The 19,390-nt window shown below is 47.8% G+C and overlaps 1 protein-coding gene across 1 annotated transcript; it reads left to right on the top strand.

The window, feature by feature from the left end:
• The first annotated feature begins 9,025 nt into the window (after positions 1–9,025).
• On the top strand, positions 9,026–13,889 carry LOC110571866 (speedy protein E4-like). The gene is made up of 7 exons (XM_021680048.1): positions 9,026–9,043; positions 9,284–9,416; positions 9,912–10,109; positions 10,763–10,821; positions 11,576–11,661; positions 13,483–13,651; positions 13,830–13,889. Exons 1-7 carry the CDS (start codon positions 9,026–9,028, stop codon positions 13,887–13,889), a joined length of 723 nt encoding a protein of 240 aa, XP_021535723.1.
• The last annotated feature ends 5,501 nt before the right edge of the window (positions 13,890–19,390 follow it).

The following is a 19,390-nucleotide window of genomic DNA, read 5'->3' as shown; positions in this document are numbered from 1 at the left end:
ATCGCAGACGTGCCGTGCCCGGGCCTCGCCGCCCTGAGCCGCCGCCGCCCGCCCGGCCCCTCCGGCCCAGCCCGTGGGCTCCGGAGCTCGCGCCCGGGGGTCCCCGCTCGAGCCCCCGCCTGGCCCGCGCGGACCCGCGCTCGCACAGCCCCGCGCCCGCTGGGTGCCGGCCCGGCCGGACGGCGTGTAACCCCGCAGGTCCCGGGACCCTCGCCCGCCGGAGGCCGAAGCCTGGGAACCACGGCGAGCGGCGACCTGGCCTCGGACAGGAAGCGAGAGCAGCGCGGCGGCACTGCGCGTGCGCGAACACGCACACAGGCCGAGCTGCACATGCGCAGGACAGGGGCGGCGGTGCGCCTGCCGGAGCCCACCCGGGGAGCCCGACAAATACCCCGACCTCTGTTTCCCGTGAGTCCAAGCGCCCACATGTTAGGGGACGTCTCGAAAGTCTCCACCCCATCTGGTGGTTAAGAGGCGCTGTGCTGAGGATCAACCGCCTGGACCTAGGGCCCAATTTCCCATTTGTCTTCGCTCCTGTTAGGGATCAAGGAAAGGTGTCACCTCGAGTAGAGGGCTGTGTTTGCGTCCTGGATCCCTGGTCCCTCGGGTTGGCACTGAGATTCCCCATGAGCAGGAGAGGACAAGCGAAGGGTGTATCGTGTGCACGTCACTGAAATATTAGAAGTTTCACTAAAACACTGGGATACAATTAATGCCCAGCCATGACATTAGATATTGTCATCCATGGGCACATGGTTTCTCCAAGGAAGGGGAGGGAAATAGAAAGTGTAGCTTGTCCAGATTACACAACGAATGCTTAAATACTGTAGAACAATCAGAAATCACATACAAGGGGCGCCTGGGTGGCTCAGTTGGTTAAGCGACTGCCTTCGGCTCAGGTCATGATCCTGGAGTGCCTGGATCGAGTCCCGCATCAGGCTCCCTGCTCGGCAGGGAGTCTGCTTCTCCCTCTCACTCTCCCCCCTCTCATGTGCTCTCTCTCATTCTCTCTCTCTCTCAAATAAACAAATAAAATCTTAAAAAAAAAAAAGAAAAAGAAAAAGAAATCACATACAAACCCAAAATAGAAACAAAAATACCACCAAACCCAGCTACCTGAGATCTTGCCATCAAAGAGAATTATGTGTGTGTTAGGTTAAAATGTCATTTTTCAAAGACGGGACCATAAGGACGATGATTTATCAGTATTTGTGTGTGTGTGAGATTACATAATCCTGTTCTTGGCCAGTTGCTTCTTAACCACTGGCAGGTGGTGGGGATTAAAAGTAAAATCTCCTGCCATCCAAGAAATCCTCTCCATGAATATAGAAATAAGGACATCTGTTCTGTTGTTTTTTTAAAAAAAGATTTATCTTAGAGAGAGAAACAGAGAGAGCAGGGGGAAGGGCAGAGGGAGAGGGAGAGAGTGAATCCCAAGCTGACTCCCCACTGAGCGTGGAGCCCCATGCAGGGCTCGATCCCACAAGACTGAGATCAGGACCTGAGCTGAAAACAAGAGTTCACCGCTTAACTGACTGAGCCACCCAGGTGCCCCTGTTCTGTTGTTAAATAACCATTGAACCAGACTGTGTTGCACATCACAGGCAAACCTGTGGAGAAACATGAACAAGATTGCAAGGAGAAAAATGAACCTTGTCTTTTCATGCAACTCAGCAGATACAATCCATTACATAGACGTTCTCAGGCTAAAGAGCACACCTGTTTCACGTTAACAGGACTTGCCAGCACCATTTGCTATATGTTTTTTCATAGTTCATCCTCACCTGGTAATCTGGGTGCCCATCCGTGCTAGTTGTTTCTGTCCAAAGGAAAAAGAAAACTTCTTAACCTCTCTCTGACAAGCAGGTAGTTACAGCTCAGAGCTAGGTGCCTAGACCCCATCCTTAACTCACCTGCTGACAGAGAGACACTACCTTCCTTGAGGTTTACATTTCAAAGAGATGGTTCCCAGGCCCTTACGAACAACCTTCCCCGGTTGTAATGCTGGCAAGACAGTTACTTAGCTTCTAAAGAGATTTAGATACATATGAAATCAACAGAGGAAGTTCTCTCCAGGTAACACTCTTTTCAAAGGTAATAGTAAGTACTGATTTATGCAAATGAATGGGCACATAACCCGTTCCTGATTTCCCTAGCTGAGGGGCTACGTCAACTAATCCTGCACAAAAGATGTGCTTCTCTGGAAGCTGTGAAGTCTTGCCCAGCTCTTTCTGCTAGTAAGTGTGGCCCGAGCCCAAATTCTCACCGATGGAATTCTCACCGATGGAATGCTGGAATTCGAGCGAGGTGACCATACCTCCCCTGGGTCTGAGCCTGGAAGACCTCCAGGCACGTTTCTTCTGTGTTCTTTTCCATTTCAGCAGGTAAAGGATGGAAGCTGTGCTGAGTACCTTGGTGAAGACAGGCAGAGCCCTTCTCCGCTGGGTCCTGGCCTCCAGCCCTTGCCTCCCCCACCAGCACTGACCCGCTCAGCTGAAGACTGGGACGCCCTCCTGCCTCTCTCTCCATTCTGGCTGTGAATTCTGGCTATCGTACCCCTTTGCCCCATAACACCCAACTCTGTCCCTGCATCTCAGAGAAACACTGCCCCCCCCCCAGGACCCCTGCCCCATACCTTGGCCTGGATAACTCTCTGAGACACTCTTGGAACTCACCCTTCTCTCCAAATGGTTAAAACCTGTCATTTCATATTCATATATTTCCCCCTTCTAGAAACTTCTTTAAGCGGGGAGGGCAAATCTGAACCCTGTGATTCTGTCTGGGCCAGAAGCAGCAGATCTACACCTTTTAATGTGGCTTCATTAAGATCTCTACACATTTATTAGTGTTTAAAATATAAAGCTTTCTCTTTTTGTATTTGTATCAAATACAAATATTTTCCCCAATTTGTCATTGACCTTTTTAACTTAATGTTTTACCTTTATTTTCTGCCATATGGACATTATTTTTTTGTGTTCAGATTGTTCACTTTCTGTTCATACTTGTCATCTATTTTGACACTGTACTTGAAGCCTTTCCCGTCTTTAATTTTTCTAAGTTACCTGCATTTGCTCCTATTTATTTTTTTCTCTTTAATGCATCAATTTTATTAAGATAACTGGCACCCATCTTCAAGATTTGTAAATCATTCTTCTCTTAAAGTCTTTCAACCATTTCTTCCCAAAACTAGCACATTCACCGTGACCAGGAAATGCCAGAGGCTAAGAAAGCCCAAGTTTCTAATCTGTATGAAAAGAACCGGTTCTTCTTTGAAGCCTCCTCACACGTCTTGCTTTAATGGAAGGGGCAGCAGAAGTGTCAGGAAAGTGACCATCAGATCTAAATTCCCTCTTAATCAAAACACTGGTTGGATGGGATTACGGGAAGCTGTAACAAAGTAAGACAACCCAGGCGGCTTTAACAACAGAGATGCATTGTCTCGTCGTTCAGATGCACTGTCTCGCAGTTCCCGAGGCTGGGAGTCGGAGATCCAGGTGTGGGCCGGGCTGGTTCCCTCTGAGCGCTGTGGGGGAGGCTCTGTCCCATCCTCTCTCCTTGGCTTGTGGATGACAGTCTTCTCTCCATGTGTCATCACACTCTCTTCCCTCTACCTGGGTGTCTCTGTGTCCAAATCCCCCCCCTTTTTTTTGTAAAGAATGATGTATTTATTTTAGAGAGAGAGAGAGAGAGAGAGCGCGCACATGAGCAAGGGGAGGGGCAGAGGGAGAGGGAGAGAGAGAAGCAGACTCCCCGCTGAGTGCGGAGCCCAACTCGGGACTCGATCAAATGACCCTGAGATTACCACCTGGACTGAAATCAAGAGCCGGATGCTCAACGAACTGCGCCCCCCCAGGCACCCCCCAATTTTCCCTTTATATAAGGACACCACCCATCTTGGATGAGGGCCCACCCTAAGGGCCTGATTTTACCTTGATTTCCTCTGTAAAGACCCCACCACCAAATAAAATCACATCTGAGGCACCAGGGGTTAGGACTTCAATATATGAATGGGGGGGTGGGAGTGGGAGGGGGCACTCAATTCAACCCATATCATTTGTGTACCTGGTCATGTCCAATTTGCTTTCTCACTGCCTTGGTTATGTTAACATGGGCAGAGCCCTTACAGATCATCTTATCTAAATATTTTATGTATTTTTATTTTTTTATTTTTTTATTTTTCTAAATATTTTATTTTATAGGCGAAGAGATGGGTGCTCAGAAGGCGGGAGGATTTGCCCAAGGGCACATGCTGGTTTGTAACAAAAACACTACTTTCCCATTCTCCTCCCCCAACCCCGCCATCTTTTTTTTTTTTTTTAAAGATTTTATTTATTTGACAGAGAGAGACATAGAGAGAGAGGGAACATAAGCAGGGGGAGCGGGAGAGGGAGAAGCAGGCTTCCCACCGAGCAGGGAGCCCGAGGCGGGGCTCGATCCCGGGACTCCAGGATCATGACCTGAGCCGAAGGCAGATGCTTAACGACTGAGCCACCCAGGTGTCCCTCCCGCCATCTTTTTTTTTTTTTTAAAGATTTTATTTATCTATTTGAGAGAGAGAGAATGAGAGAGAGCACATGAGAGGGGGGAGGGCCAGAGGGAGAAGCAGACTCCCCGCCGAGCAGGGAGCCCGATGCGGGACTCGATCCCGGGACTCCAGGATCATGACCTGAGCCGAAGGCAGTCGCTTAACGAACTGAGCCACCCAGGCGCCCCGGCCATCTTTTATACAGGCATATTGTAACTACTGGTTTATGTCCTCCAGATTGTCTATCATCAGGAGTCTGGGCAGATGGAGAAGGGGACACAGTGAATAGGATATAGGACTTGAATCAGAGCAGCCGAGGTGAATCCTGGGGTCTTCAGTCTTTTGGGCTTCACATCCCTTGTTTCTAAAAAACGGATGCCGGAACCTGCTTTCTCCACTCAGCAGAGAAAATGAGACAATCCTCCTGAAAATATCTTATAAAGGATGAATCTTTATTTCAGAAGAAGATTTGCAAACATACATGAGCATATTGGCATGTAGACAATATTTTATAACACTGAAAAGGGGCAATTGTAACAGACTGCAAAACTCACCTGATTTTAGGACCCACCAAGAGTATGTCAGCCATGGTGGAGGGGAGTATAAAAGTCAAAGACCAAGACTGGCCTATAATGCTTAGCTTCAGACACCAGCTCTTAGAGATCAGTATCCAGAACCTCTTCCCATCTGCCCATCGCAGAATTCTCTTCTGTGGGTTAGTGCTCCCTGTCGCCTTCCTAGGGTGTCTCTAGGTCTTATGGGTCACAGAAGGGAATACAGAGACCATTCTTCACTAGGGAATGACAGGCCAGGGTGAGCAGCCCCTGGTGAGCCGTGACTTCCGAGTGGAGAGGGCAGTTTTTACACCGGTGCAGACACATACACTTGGGATACGTATCCAAATCAGTGCCGGGGCTGCTGTGTGGGTTGTCCCCGGCGAGCTGGCCAGAGGATTGGAGCTGGTTCTGAAGGTCCACTCGAGGCTTGGTCATAGTCTACTTCATCCAATAGTGGCTTTGCTTTCTTTTTTTTTTTTTTAAGATTTTATTTATTTATTTGAGAAAGAGAGAATGAGAGAGAGAAAGCACATGAGAGGGGGGAGGGTCAGAGGGAGAAGCAGACTCCCCGCCGAGCAGGGAGCCCGATGCGGGACTCGATCCCGGGACTCCAGGATCATGACCTGAGCCGAAGGCAGTGGCTTAACCAACTGAGCCACCCAGGCGCCCCGTGGCTTTGCTTTCTTTAGGACCCCATTGCCCTACCCGGGTGGCATGTCCCACAGAGAGATTTCCAAATCAGAATGTGCATCCATAAGAAAGTTAAGTTGGCCCCCACCTCAGCTCTGTTGATCTAGAACCACTGAGGCTGGATCCAGGTATCTGGATTTCAATTACTTTCTCCATGTGATCCCCATTTTGCATTTGCAAAGCACTTCTGTTTTCACGCTACTGATATTTGTACAATGTAGCTACAGCCACTGGAAGAAACAGAGGAGAGGTGGTAGTTTGCTTTTCTCCATCTGAGCTGTTTAGTCCATTTTTGGGCAATGTACCAAGGTATCTTGAGATGGGCCCTGCCTAACTGCAGTGCGTCTGGACAAGGTGGCAGGGGAGAAAGGACGATGCAAACCATCTTGAAGAGCCCCCCTCTTCAAAGTAATCCACACTTTCACAGCAAAGACGAGAATTTTTTTTTAAAAAAGATTTTATTTATTCATTTGAGACACAGAGATACAGAGAGAGAGAGAGAGAGAGCATGAGCAAGGGGAGAGACAGAGGGAGAAGAAGCAGGCTCCCCGCAGAGCAGGGAGCCCGATGCGGGGCTCGATCCCAGGAACCCGGGATCATGACCTGAGCCGAAGGCAGATGTTTAACCATCTGAGCCACCCAGGTGCCCCCAAAGACGAGAATTTTAATGGGGACAGAATATCCACCTTCTGGTATCGGGAAGCCTCCCTGGGAGGAAGAGTGGACTTCTGTTTTGTTATGGGAGGACCCGACCAGCTATGCTGGCTGAAAGCATCAGGAATGGAATCTGAATGCAAATTGGCTTCCTAGAGATTGAACTTCTCCAGCCACGAGTCACATGTCCTTCACACGGCAGTGCCTTTTCCATCAGTGGGGCCCCCCAGGAGCGCCTGGGCCCAAGGACGCTGTGCAGGAACCTCAAGGCCGTCTGCATGCTCTCTGAGACCTCGTCCAAGTGTGAAAGTTGGTGATTGCAAACAAAGGCAACAGTCAGTCCCTGCACCTTGGATCAACTACTTTTTAAAAATTTCAGCTTTATTGAGACATAACTGACATATAAAACGGTAAGATGTTTAAAGTGTACATCATGGTGATTTGATATATGTAGCCACAGTGAAGGAATTCTAACCATCTAGCTAATTAACACATCCATGACCTCACATACTGACCTTTTTTGGGGGCGAGAACATTTCAGTTCTACTCTTGGCAAATTTCAATGATACAATACAGTGTTATCAGCTGCAGTTACCGTGTTTGATAGGAGATCTTCAGACCTCATTCATCTTATCCCTGAAAAGTTTTCACCTTTTTACCAGCCTCTCCCTAGTTCCTCCACCTTCCCAGCCCCTGGCAACCTCTTCTTTACCTTCTGTTTCTATGAGTTTGACTTTTTTTGCTGTTTTTTAAGATTTCACATATAAACGGTACCACACAGTATTTGTCTTTCTCAGTCTGGCTTCTTTCACCCAGCATAAAGCCCTCAAGGTCCATCCATGTCACAAATGGCAGGATTTCCTTCTTTCTCACCTATATATGAGATATATATCTACAGATCTCTATATATGTACCTCACATCTTCTTTATCCATGCATCTGTTGATGGACACTTGGGTTGTTTTCATATCTTGACTATTGTGAGTAATGCTGCAATGAACACAGGAGGGCAGATATCTCTTTAATATCCTGTTTTCATTTCCTTTAGATATATACCCAGCTGTGGAATTGCTGGATCATATGGTAGTTCTGTTCTGTTGTGTTCTTTTTTTTTTTAATCTTTTGAGAAACCTCCATATTGTTTTCTGGGTGAACTGATTTGACTTTATTGATGCTTGGATTGGGCTACTTAGAAACACGTAAGTGATCAAAATACAAAATAAAACTTTAGGCACATCCCGAATAACAGATGTTCTTCTCATCAAAGTTCAAGCAATGGATCGAAAGCAAGACTTAGCCAAAATGTGGACACAACCCACGTATCCATCAACAGATGGATGGATAAACTAAAAATGGTACGTATGTATCTATATATTATATTGTTACTATATTATTATGAGAGGAACATGCAAAAATACACACACACACACACAATGGATATTATTCATCCTTAAAAGGGAAGGAATTCTGACACACACTATAACATGGATGAGCCTTGAAGACATTTTGTTGAATGAAATAAATCAGAAACATATGGACAAGTACTGCATGATTCCACTGATAGGAGGTACCTGGAATAGCTAAATCCATAGAGACAGAAAATAGAACGGTGGTTGACAGGGGCTGGGGAAGCGGAGAACAGGGAGTTATTCTGCAGTGGGTGCAGAGTTTCAGTTTCAGGGAGGATGAAAAGGTTCTGGAGAAGGATGGTGCTGATGGTGGTACAACAACCCAAATGTGCTTAATGCCACCGAATTATACCCTTAAAAATGGTTAAAATGGTAAATTTTATGTTATGATATTTTAACACAAAAAGAAAGAAAGAGTGAACAAGATTCAGATGCCCAGGTGAAAAGCAGAGGTAGGAGGTAGGAGGTTTGGAAGTCAGCTAGCTATTTTGTTACGGCATCTGTGGTCCCACATGCTTCCTACCTTCTCAAAAAAACGGATTCTGCCTTGAATTGGAGATTTTTCCATTTCGCCTTTTTGTGTATGTGACATTTTACTCGTAGGATACACAAGTGGTAAAATTTCTGGGTCAAGAGTGTTACACACTCACAAAGTTTATATGCAGACTAGAGCTGATTAATTGCAATCAAGAGGCAGGTTTTGGGTGATCTGGGGACTTCTGAAATTGTAGACACTGTCTGAAGTGTGTGGGAGCACATGTACAGTTTTCTGTGAGTTTAGGTTCCCAAAACATCTCTCGGGCTCAGAGATGCCTGAGAGTAGAGCATGAGTGCTCCCCTAGCACGGAATCCCAACACAGCGTCAGTAAAACATCAAATGGAAGAACTCTGCCAAATCAAGCAATTTAAACTAACTTTTAAACCCAACAAGTCCATGTACCTGGGACCTTCTTTATATACTTATTTCGCTCTTGTAAGGCCTTACCTTTCTGCTCATCCCAAATTTCCTTGTCTCTTTCCTCCCTCTCCCGCCGGACTGTGCCCTGAAATAGGAATAGAAGGATGGAGAGAGCCGGGCATCTGCTGGAGAGGAGTAGAGTGATCCAGACCCCTCGAGGACGGTTTTGGAGGATGGTCCAAGGCTGAGTCGGTGGCAGGAGACAGCCTCTACCCTGAGCTCCAGAAGCGGACATGGTCTGGCAGTTATGGGTGTTTCCCTTCAAACTGGTTGCCAGACTAGAATGACCCGTGACATCAGAGGCTTCTGACCTTCCTGATTGGAAGGACCAGACTTCATGGTGCTTGGCAGTGAAGGTGGACAACAGCATCTTCACAGAGCTTTTCTCCACTCCTGGATTTGCCCCAGCCTGGAGAAGGGATAACGGGCTTGTGTTCAGCCAGAATCCGGAAGAGAAGTTTGAGCAGAACAGGGTCTAAGTTTTCTGGAAGGACAGAAAGAGCTTGGGAGAAATCATGGCCAGTTGTCAACCATGTTACCAGTCTGAGGACCAGAGCCCCCAGCCTAGCTCCTCAGGGTACCCCTTGGAGGCGGTGGTGGATGAAGAAAGCCCGGGGCCATCAGGTGAGGAAGCAGGAGGGGGAAGGGACTTGAGAGGCTTGACTAGTAAGGAGGAATGTGTATAGAAGTCAGGAAGAAGTGTCTGAGTAGGGTGTGTGTGTGACAGGAGAGATTGAGAAAGCCAGGGATTGGAGAAGGAGAGTACAGGAGCTGGGGACAAGACTATCCCCATGGAAGGAAAACCCAGGAGGCAAGGAAGGAGGGTTAGGAGATGAGATCCAAAGATGAGATAAAGGAAGAGAGGAAATTATCCCATTATTCCCATGGGAGAAGTTATCTACAATGAAGAAGTTTTGAGGATGGGGGTGGTGAAACAATGGCAAAGATGAATGGGGTCAGATGAACATCAACAAAGGCGAAAGATGGAAAGATGGTTTGGGAGATGCCAATCATCAATGAGGCTGGAGAGAATGAAGGGGAGGTTTGGGTTTTTTTGGGGGAGGAGGGGTGGCTGAATTCCAAAGAAGCTTTATACCGTAGCCTGGTTTCTTCACTCAGCCCCCTGGGTAGACCCCTGCCCCCTGCCTCAGTCCCCCGGAAGGAAGAGGAGAAGGGACAAGTCAGATGAGGAGACAGCCTCCGGGGCTGAGGACATCTGGGTCGCGGAGACACTGTGTGGACTCAAGATGAAGTTGAAGAGACAGCGGGTGTCTTCAGTGCTCCCTGAGCACCACGAGGTCTTCAACAGGCTGCTCGGTAGGAAGAGCACCCTCCAACCCTGTTCTTTTTTCTCTTAAAACACAAAAAAACTTCCAATGTTTATGCTTTTCCAGTGGAAAAGAATTCTCTGCAGGTTGGTGAGGTCTCCATCCTTGGAGGGCTCCATACTGATCCCTCATCGGGGACACTTAAAAATGACAGAGGATTAGGTGAGACTTAGAGAAAGGTGTGTACTTGGGATAAGAAAGCTTGGTTTTAGTTGCACTCCTGAGACGTCTTAGCTTTTACTGGCTTTTTGAATCTAAATGCCTTTGGCTGTGTGTGTGTCGGGGGGGGGGGATGACAGGCCCTCTTTGTACCCTGATGTCACTGTGGGATAAGAAAATGACAGTGAACGACTTTATGGTCTCTGCAGTGGCACATCCATGCATGATGAGTCAGCATCACTGTTTACATCTAATCCTGCAGGGGCGCAGCTGATACCTACCTCTCTCTCAGCCACCCCACAAGGGGAGCCGCCAACTTTTTTTGGCCAGTGAATGGTCTTCACTCCCCTCTGCCCATCAGCCTCACCCTTGGCCTCATCCTGAAACCTCCCCAGGGGAGGCATCGTGCTCCTCTTTGCTCTGGAATGCTCCCACAGTAACCCCATTCCACTTGCCAACTTGACACATGCTCTCTTTTCACAGAGGATCCTGTCATTAAAAGATTTCTGGCCTGGGACAAAAATCTGAGAGTATCCGACAAGGTACCGTTGTTCTCCACTAAGATGTATTCTTGCTCCAACACCTGTCCTGGGGCAGGGGGATGCCTCCTAAACCCTGTCGCCAACCTCATGCCTGCCAACACTTCCCCTCGGGGACCTCGTGGTTTCTTGCAGATCCTCTGGGACCTGAGTCCCAGGTGTGCCCCTCTGGCTGTTGCCACCTTGAGTACCTTCTCCTTTCAGCTCTTGGCCGGGGTTGGGGGGGCTCCCCTTGGCTCCAGCTTATCAAGGACCCTCCAGAAGCCAGCTGTCTAAAGACAAGCCCTCAAACCAGTACAACTTGCGGGCGCCTGGGTGGCTCAGTTGGTTAAGCGACTGCCTTCGGCTCAGGTCATGATCCTGGAGTCCCGGGATCGAGTCCCGCATCGGGCTCCCTGCTCGGCAGGGAGTCTGCTTCTCCCTCTGACCCTCCTCCCTCTCATGCTCTCTGTCTCTCATTCTCTCTGTCTCAAATAAATAAATAAAATCTTAAAAAAAAAAAAAAAGCCCTTTTTAAAAAAAAAAAAAAAAAAAACCAGTACAACTTGCTATCCTGGGGGTGGGGGGACAGCGGGCACCAAAAACTCTTTCCCTTGACCTCTTCGGTTTGCAACCAACCTTCTGCCACCAAGTAAGCAAGTTCACCCAGCACGTCCGAGCAGCAGCACCTGCTCCAGCCTCCCGTGCCCTTACCCCACTGGTCTTCCTCTCCCAGCATGTGACCTCTCTCTGACGCCTCTTCTCCTCTTTCCGCCAGTATCTCCTGTCTATGGTCATAGCATACTTTAGCCGTGCTGGTCTATTCTCCTGGCAGCACCAGCGAATTCATTTCTTCATAGCACTGTGAGTATTTTGCTTCTTCCATCAGCAGTTTCCAATACCCTGGAAGGACAGAGGAGAGAAGTGGGACTCTGACCTTTCTTCTACTTTTTTTTTCCAACCTGTCTGTAACTCTTTTTTAAACCTTTTTTTTTTATTTTTAATTTTTATTTATTTTTTTAAAAGATTTTATTTATTTATTTGACAGAGACACAGCGAGAGAAGGGACACAAGGAGGGGGAGTGGGAGAGGGAGAAGCAGGCTCCCCGCCGAGCAGGGAGCCCGATTCGGGGTTCGATCCCAGGACCCTGGGATCATGACCTGAGCCGAAGGCAGACGCTTAACCGTCTGAGCCACCCAGGTGCCCCTTAAACCTGTTTTTAAAAAAATTGTTTACCCTGTGTATAAAAACAATAGGATTATAGTATTGTTTTTTTTTTAATATACTGTTCTTTGTAAACACAAACAACCCTAACATCAGCTAAGAGGCTGACCGAAGAAAACATAAAACCCTCCTAAGAAGAGGGAAGGAAATAACGGACACCGCCCTGCCCCAAGCAAATAGGCCCGACAAGCAACCAGTTCTGGTCCTCCGCCTGTCTCCTTCCCATGGCCAGACCAAGCGTGATTGTCTCCCTCCTCTGCATTCCCAGCACAAATGCCTCAATTCAGGCCCTCAAGACATAGCACAGATCTGTTGTGAATGCTTCCACTGGTGTTTCTGACAAGTCCGTCCCCCAGGCAGTGGGCGCGAGGTGCCTGAAGTCTGTCCAAAGCTCCAGTCTCCTGTTTCACCCTCCGTAACAATCTCGCTGGCTAGTGGCACTCTCATTCAAGGCCAGGGTTCCCAGCTTGGCTCCAACGCTCTCATCTCCGTCCAACTTGTTCACCCTCTTGGTATTTCATCCTTCCAAGCACCCTTCCCTCCATTCCTACACTGCTTTTTCTGTCTAGGTGATTTTGCACATATACCTGAAGAAAATGACCTGTCCTCAAGGTTGATTCCAACTCCCAAATCTTCAGATGCCCCCCTCCACCAACCTCCCTGACTTCTCTGCACCCTAGTAGCGCTTCCGTTAACCAACTGAGCCACCCAGGCACCCCCTAGTAGCGCTTCCGTTAAAATCCTAGTCTCATGGATATTTTGGACTATAGTTATTTCTTATCCACCCCCCTCTCCACCCCTCTGCCCCCTTCCCCAATCCCATTAGGCTGGATCCTATTGAAGGCAGGTCTTGTCAAAACATGATCACGCTCTCAAAGACAATCAGCACAATTCCTTCCATTTTGCAAATTTAAGTTATGTTGGGTCTAGGAGGTAATCAGTATTGCACTTGACCATGAGAAAAAGCATTCATTTATTCATTCAACAAAAACGTATAAAGTGCACCTTATGTGCCAGAGACCATGAGGCGATTGGAAGAGAGATTCAAGAAGTGCGTGTTGAATTAATGCACCCACGTGAGCCCAGTCCTATATTAGTCATTTGGTAGGAAAGCCGTGATTACAGAAATAGAGCAGTCAGCTCCCGCCCACAGGAGCTGTACTTGTCCTGCTCCCTGGGGAGACAGGTGTGTGCACAGACAAGCTGAGCGAAGGGGGCAGGTGTGGGGATGGGAAAACAGGGCAGGATATGCCCGCAGGCTTCCCGGTGAGTTCTATCTTCATCCTCAGGATGGGAGAAGTCTCCGCCCCGCTGTGCCTTCTTAATGACTGGCTGGCTCTCTGTGACACAGGGTAATGAGCAGCCTGTGTCTTTTCTGGGAAGCTGAGCTCAGGTTGGGGGCGGGGGGTGGTCATCCTTCCTGTCCTGCTCCTGACCAGCAACCTGATGTCTCTCTCCAGCTACCTGGCCAATGACATGGAAGAGGATAACCAGGCCCCCAAACAGGCCATCTTTTCATTCCTCTATGGGAAGAACCGCTCCCAGCGTCCCTTGTTCCACAAACTGCGATTCCAATTCATCCGATCCATGGGCTGGAAGGCCAGGGTGTCCCGGGAAGAGTGTGAAGAGGTGGGTGCGCTGGGGAGATTTGGGGTAGGGGGGCCCAATGGGAGAGAGAGGGAAACATGGAGGGACATGGGATTCGGGATGAGAAAGAATTAGAGCCTGGACAGTGGGAGGGAGCTGGGGGGGGGGGGGGGGGCGGGCATCTGGAGGTTGTCTTCTCATGGGGCCGCTTGTCTTCCAGATCCAGGCTTTTGATCCAGAGCTGTGGGTATGGGGGCGAGATCGCACCCCTGTGCCCTAGAGCTCCCGGGACCAGGGAGGCCTGAGGTCATCGGCCTGAGGGAAGGTAGGTCTGTGTCCTCACAGGTCCAGGCACAAGGATTTCTTGTGTACTGAGGGACTCTGTGGAATCCAGTTGCTGGACCCACGCTCGTATCCCTCGCCCCACACATCAGCTTTCCACACACCGGGAAACAGAGCGGCTATTCAGCCAGACGCTGACTCAGGTCCCAGCCACGAGCTGACAACCACACAGAGGGGAGACGTGTGGGGGCTAGACCTCAGGAAATCCAGTTCGTCACGGAGGCCCAGGCTTGGCTGAAATAATTCCATCGAAAGCAATTGGGTCCAAATGATAGCTTTGATGAAATGTTGATTTTCTGTGAAAAGTGACTAGGTTTCCAATTTTTTCCCTAGATTGTGTTTTGACTTTCTCTTTCATCCCTCGGAGATATTAACTATAGGGATTTATTTACAACAAAGCAAATGTCTAACAGTAGGATATTTGATGGGCCAGTCTACCTATCCAATAATAAAAGATAAATTATGACTATGTGTTCATCCAGATTTGCTTGCAAGCACATTGCTTATGGCCAGACCACCTGTGCGTCCTTCACGTCCCCTGCCTGCTTCTGGACCAGTCTCCCATCTTGTTCCATTACACCTTTCCCCTCAGCTTTATGGTCAAGGAACTTTGTCAGAATGAGTGAAGCTTAAGAAATACTAGTTTCCGCATGGCTTATTGTGATCGACACATGGAGTTACAGATTTGGGCAGAGGATTAAGTAAAGATTTGGTTTAAATAGTGTGAACTAGGTCTGTCAGTCCATTCGGCTCCTACAACAAAGCACCACAAATGCGTGGCTTATGAACAACAGACATTGATTTCTCACGGTTTAGAGGCTGGAAGTCGGAGAGCAGGGTGCCAGTCTCTTTTCTGGGTTGCAGACTGGGTGGGTTCTGAGCTAGGTCACCGGGGTCTCTTTTATCAGAGCACTACTCCCATTCATGGGGGCCCCACCCCTGACCCAATCATCCAAAAGGCCCCATCTCCTAGCACCATCACCTTGTGGGTTAGGATCTCAATGTACGAATTTGAGGGGGGAGATAACAAACATTCAGACTATGTAGCACTGACTAAGTTTAGGACTAGGTGTTACGGTTAAACATTAGGATCTAGGGTTAGATCTAGGATGTAGGGGGATTATCTGGTCTTACGGTTCGTGGTGCTGATGTGTTAGTGATGTTTGCCATATATGGTTATTAGTTCAGACTTTAAGTAGCACAAAAGGACCAAGGTGAGTGTCAAGTCTAAAGCAACATTCTCTCAAGTTTGTTTTACTCCCTGAGCAGAATCCCCTAGAGTCCTGGCTATCGAGCAGATAACTGGGCCTGACCTTAGGCACATTAAGAAATTTTTGGAGTCAGGGTCACCAAAGTCCAAAAGTCATAACTGAAAATGAATTGGGGTTTAGAATGAAGGATCAGAGATAAAACTGGATTTATCAATTAGTCTAAACTCTGATCAGAATTGACCGAGAATGTGAATAATCTTTATATCTGGAGAGTTGCCTCATTTGCGATCTGGAGAGTTGCCTCATTTGCGATCTGACTTCCTCTCTTCCTCTCAATTGTAGATCCCTGAGCCCAGGGGAGACGCAGGTTTTCAGGAGGAAGTCAATCCAGACACTAACGACAGACATGAGGAAGGAAGAGAGGAGTCTCTTGTGCAGATAATCTAGAAGAACTCAGGACCTTCTAGAATGAGCTGAATGGAATTAGCATGTATTCCTAGGAGCTGGGAGTACGTGTAGGAGTCCACAGAGGGACAATAAGAAACCAGGTTTTTTTTTTCAGGTTCTATCCCTTCCTGGGGCACCACCAAATATTTCAGATTGTTTAATTCAAATCTCCCCTGAGGTAGAAGTTGGAGGTCCCATTTTTTACGCATTGGGACACAGATGAGGAGGAAATTACTTCAAAAATATAAAATTAGAGACAAAGGATTGTAATAGTCTAATATATGCCATGAATTTTCATTGGTATATTTTGAAAAAGTTGCCCTTAGAGTTATTATATTTATTTTTATATTTTATATTTATGTATTTATTTTAAATAGTTCTGAAATAGTCATAGTTTTCAAAACATGCTGTTCCTACAAAGTTTTGTGATGAGATTACAGCTGTAGATAAAATTTTGTTTACATATTCAGGGTAAGTTTTTGTGTTTTTATTATATTTACAATAATATATCAATTACACTTATAACCAGATGGATGGTTCCCTCAAGTTCTTATAACTGTAAATGTTTATTTGACATTTAGTCTTCGTTATTAAATTATGAGAATCAGTTGTAATTTTTTAACTTGCCTTGGTGACATGTTTGTATGTTATTTTATGTTATTTTAGGTTGTTAAAGAGGACACTGCAATGTGTCTCTTGGGGAAACATAATAAAGATAAAAGTCTTCTTATCTTCATGCTGTTTGTGGTCATCCCAATCTGTGTTACCTATTCACTGTCAAGTGATACTGTTGCTTAATGGGGTTGTGATCGTTCAGCTACACTTCTTAACTTTGAAAAATAATTCTGAGTTATTTTTCATGTAGAAAAAAAATAGAAGACAAGGTGGATCCTGAGCTTGTGTCTCAAAGCAGGAAACAAGGAAAAGATATTGAGGGAGAAAAGGGGGAAGAAGGAATATAGTGCTCTGGGGACCTAGATAATAATCTGAAATTCACAATGAAGGCAAGGTGACTCAGCAAGATTATGCATTCCAGGCAATGGTCCATGGCAAGCAGACCCACAGGTGCAAGGGAGCACACAGTGTTCATTATTTTAATTATAGTAGGAGTCCTTTTCACAATCTCCAATTCCAGTTTTCTGTGGTAGAAGGAAAATCTAGAGTGTGGGATTGGAGAACTTTCTGAGAAACACAGTAAGATAGGAGGAGCTAAAGCTGTCAAATAAGATAGGCATGGAGAAGAAAGAGCTAATTACATGAATCCTGAATATTGGAGGAAACCATCTTGGGAGATGGTAGCACCAGAGAATACTGGGACTGTCCCAAATACCAAGCTTCAGTGTCCTCAGGACGCATCAACCTCCTGGCACATAGATGCATATCACCAGTCAGGAAGCTCAGAGTGACCAGAGTTTTTATTGGGCTTTCATAATGCAAGTGTGATTAATTCAATCATTGGCCATATATTGAACTCAAACTCCAGCTCCCTTCCTTGCCCTAGAGATTGGGCTGATATCAAGTGGTTGATAGCCCCAGCCCTGTTGGTATTCCTGGTATGGCTGGCCCCTATTCTGACTCACCTCATTAGCACAAACTCAGGTTTGGTCCAAGGGGCCCACCATGAGTAACAAACACTCCTATCACTCAGGAAATTCCAAAGATTTAGAGACTCTCTCCCGGGAACCAGGGAGAAGGACCTGACAAATTATTTATACAACACATTGGCTATGGTCAGGAGTCTCACAGAACTCAGGTGGTCAGGAAGGTAAACGTTTTGGGACAGATCTATCACAGGAGATATTGGAGAAGTTGAACAAATAAGGATTGAAATAATGGGGTGCTCATGGGGATTTGGACTAGCTTAGGAGATGTGAGAAATTTAGGAGATGACCACAGCTCTCTATATAGGAGCAGCTAATGACAATGAGCAACTGAGTAAAGAGAAGCCAAAGGAAAAGTTGTGTGTGTGTGTGTGTGTGTGTTGGGGTGGGGGTGCAGTTCTGATAAATGAGATGAACTGATAAACATGGAGCAATTTCAGAAAGTGAAACCACCAAGGTCAGAAGAGCCACAGGGACATCAGCATCTAACTACAGCAGCTCTAGGAGAGGGATGGCATTCAGAAGTGGGACATGGTTGATGGACTGAGAGCAGCAGAGAGACCAGATTCTGCAGACATGGAAACAAAGAGGAGAAACAGTCTGATGGCTTGGAAACAGATATAACTTATGAGACACCTAGGAATTAAAATGTCTATTTAAGAAGGTCTAGGTCTCTGCAGGATGGCAGGTAAAGGCAGATTAAGAAACAGCTCAAATGAGGAAAGACCTGAATGAAAAGACACAAGACACAGGATGATGGATGTAAACAATAAAGCAATAACAAACAGGCAAGAAAACAGATGGTCAGGTGACTGATGACAGGGTGAGAACTGGGAGTGTTTGGGACCATTGGAGCAGAACACTGTGGTATCAGCCCATATACCTAGAGAAACTGAGATCAAGACTGATCCAGTTGAAGAGAAGGGGAAGCCAAGGCTGCTGAGAAGGGGGTGAAGCTTAAGAGACTTGGAGGACAAAGAGATGGACCAGCTGAGAAAGTGGGAGAGGCTGGAGGCCACTGGAGGCTGAGAAGGAATCTAGGGAGCTGCTTTGGAAATGTGAGCTGATGGTAGAAGGATGTGTGACTCCCTGAGGAGGGAAATGTCAGGAACAAAAGAAGAATATAAAAGAGTCAGAGCAGCCAAGCTTCTGGAACCAAAGAGCAACCAGGGCTATATGTGGCCGCTGAGTGGAGGTCAGGAGGCAGCGGCAGCAGAAGTTTAGGCACACAACAGAGCAGCAGCGGACTTTCCTGGAGAAACAAGTGATGGAAGAACTCCAATACCTGGAGTTGGAAAAGTAGGGGAGTGACAGGGATCAAGGGTGTGATGTGATAACAACTTACATAGAGTGGATCCGATGGGGGAGATGAAACAATGGCACCGCACTGGGCATCCAGAATTTCGTGTGAGGAGGAAAAGCTGATTCTACAGGACTTCAGAAGACAACTGGGATGTCTGGACTATGGTGATTGGCAGACGGAACTGTCGCGGGAGTCTGGGGTGATTTAAGACCGAGTGACAAACAATGGGGAGCTGCTTCGTGAAGAGGAAACAGTGAGAAAACTAGAAAGAAATTGTAGGAGTGACACAGGAAGAGTCCCGCAGGCAATTCAAGGGCACTTGTCTCCACAGCTACTCCCATTCCCTCAGCTTCTCCCTCAACAGGCAGCCACACACCCTCTACAGCTATTCCCATCCTACATAAGGTGGGATTGCCTTTTTCTTTTTTTTTTTTTGAAGTATGGATTTTTCGAGACGTCCCCTAACATGTGGGCGCTTGGACTCACGGGAAACAGAGTCCCAGTATTTGTCGGGCTCCCGGGGTGGGCCCCGGCAGGCGCACCGCCGCCGCCGTCCTGCGCATGTGCAGCTCGGCCTGTGTGCGTGTTCGCGCACGCGCAGTGCCGCCGCGCTGCTCTCGCTTCCTGTCCAAGCCCAGGTCACCGCTCGCCGTGGTTCCCAGGCTTCGGCCTCCGGCGGGCGAGGATCCCGGGCCTTGCAGGGTTACAGGCCGTCGGTCCGGGCCGGCACCCAGCGGGCGCGGGTCCGTGGGGGCCGGGCGGGGGCTCGAGCGGGGACCCCCGGGCGCGAGCTCCGGAGCCCGCGGGTTGGGCCGGAGGGGCCGGGCGGACGGCGGCGGCTCAGGGCGGCGAGGCCCGGGCACGGCACGTCTGCGAT

The sequence above is a fragment of the Neomonachus schauinslandi genome, chromosome 5 (genome assembly GCF_002201575.2).
Source record: "Neomonachus schauinslandi chromosome 5, ASM220157v2, whole genome shotgun sequence".
NCBI lineage: Eukaryota > Metazoa > Chordata > Mammalia > Carnivora > Phocidae > Neomonachus > Neomonachus schauinslandi.
This window is presented reverse-complemented; position numbering and strand designations above follow the sequence as displayed.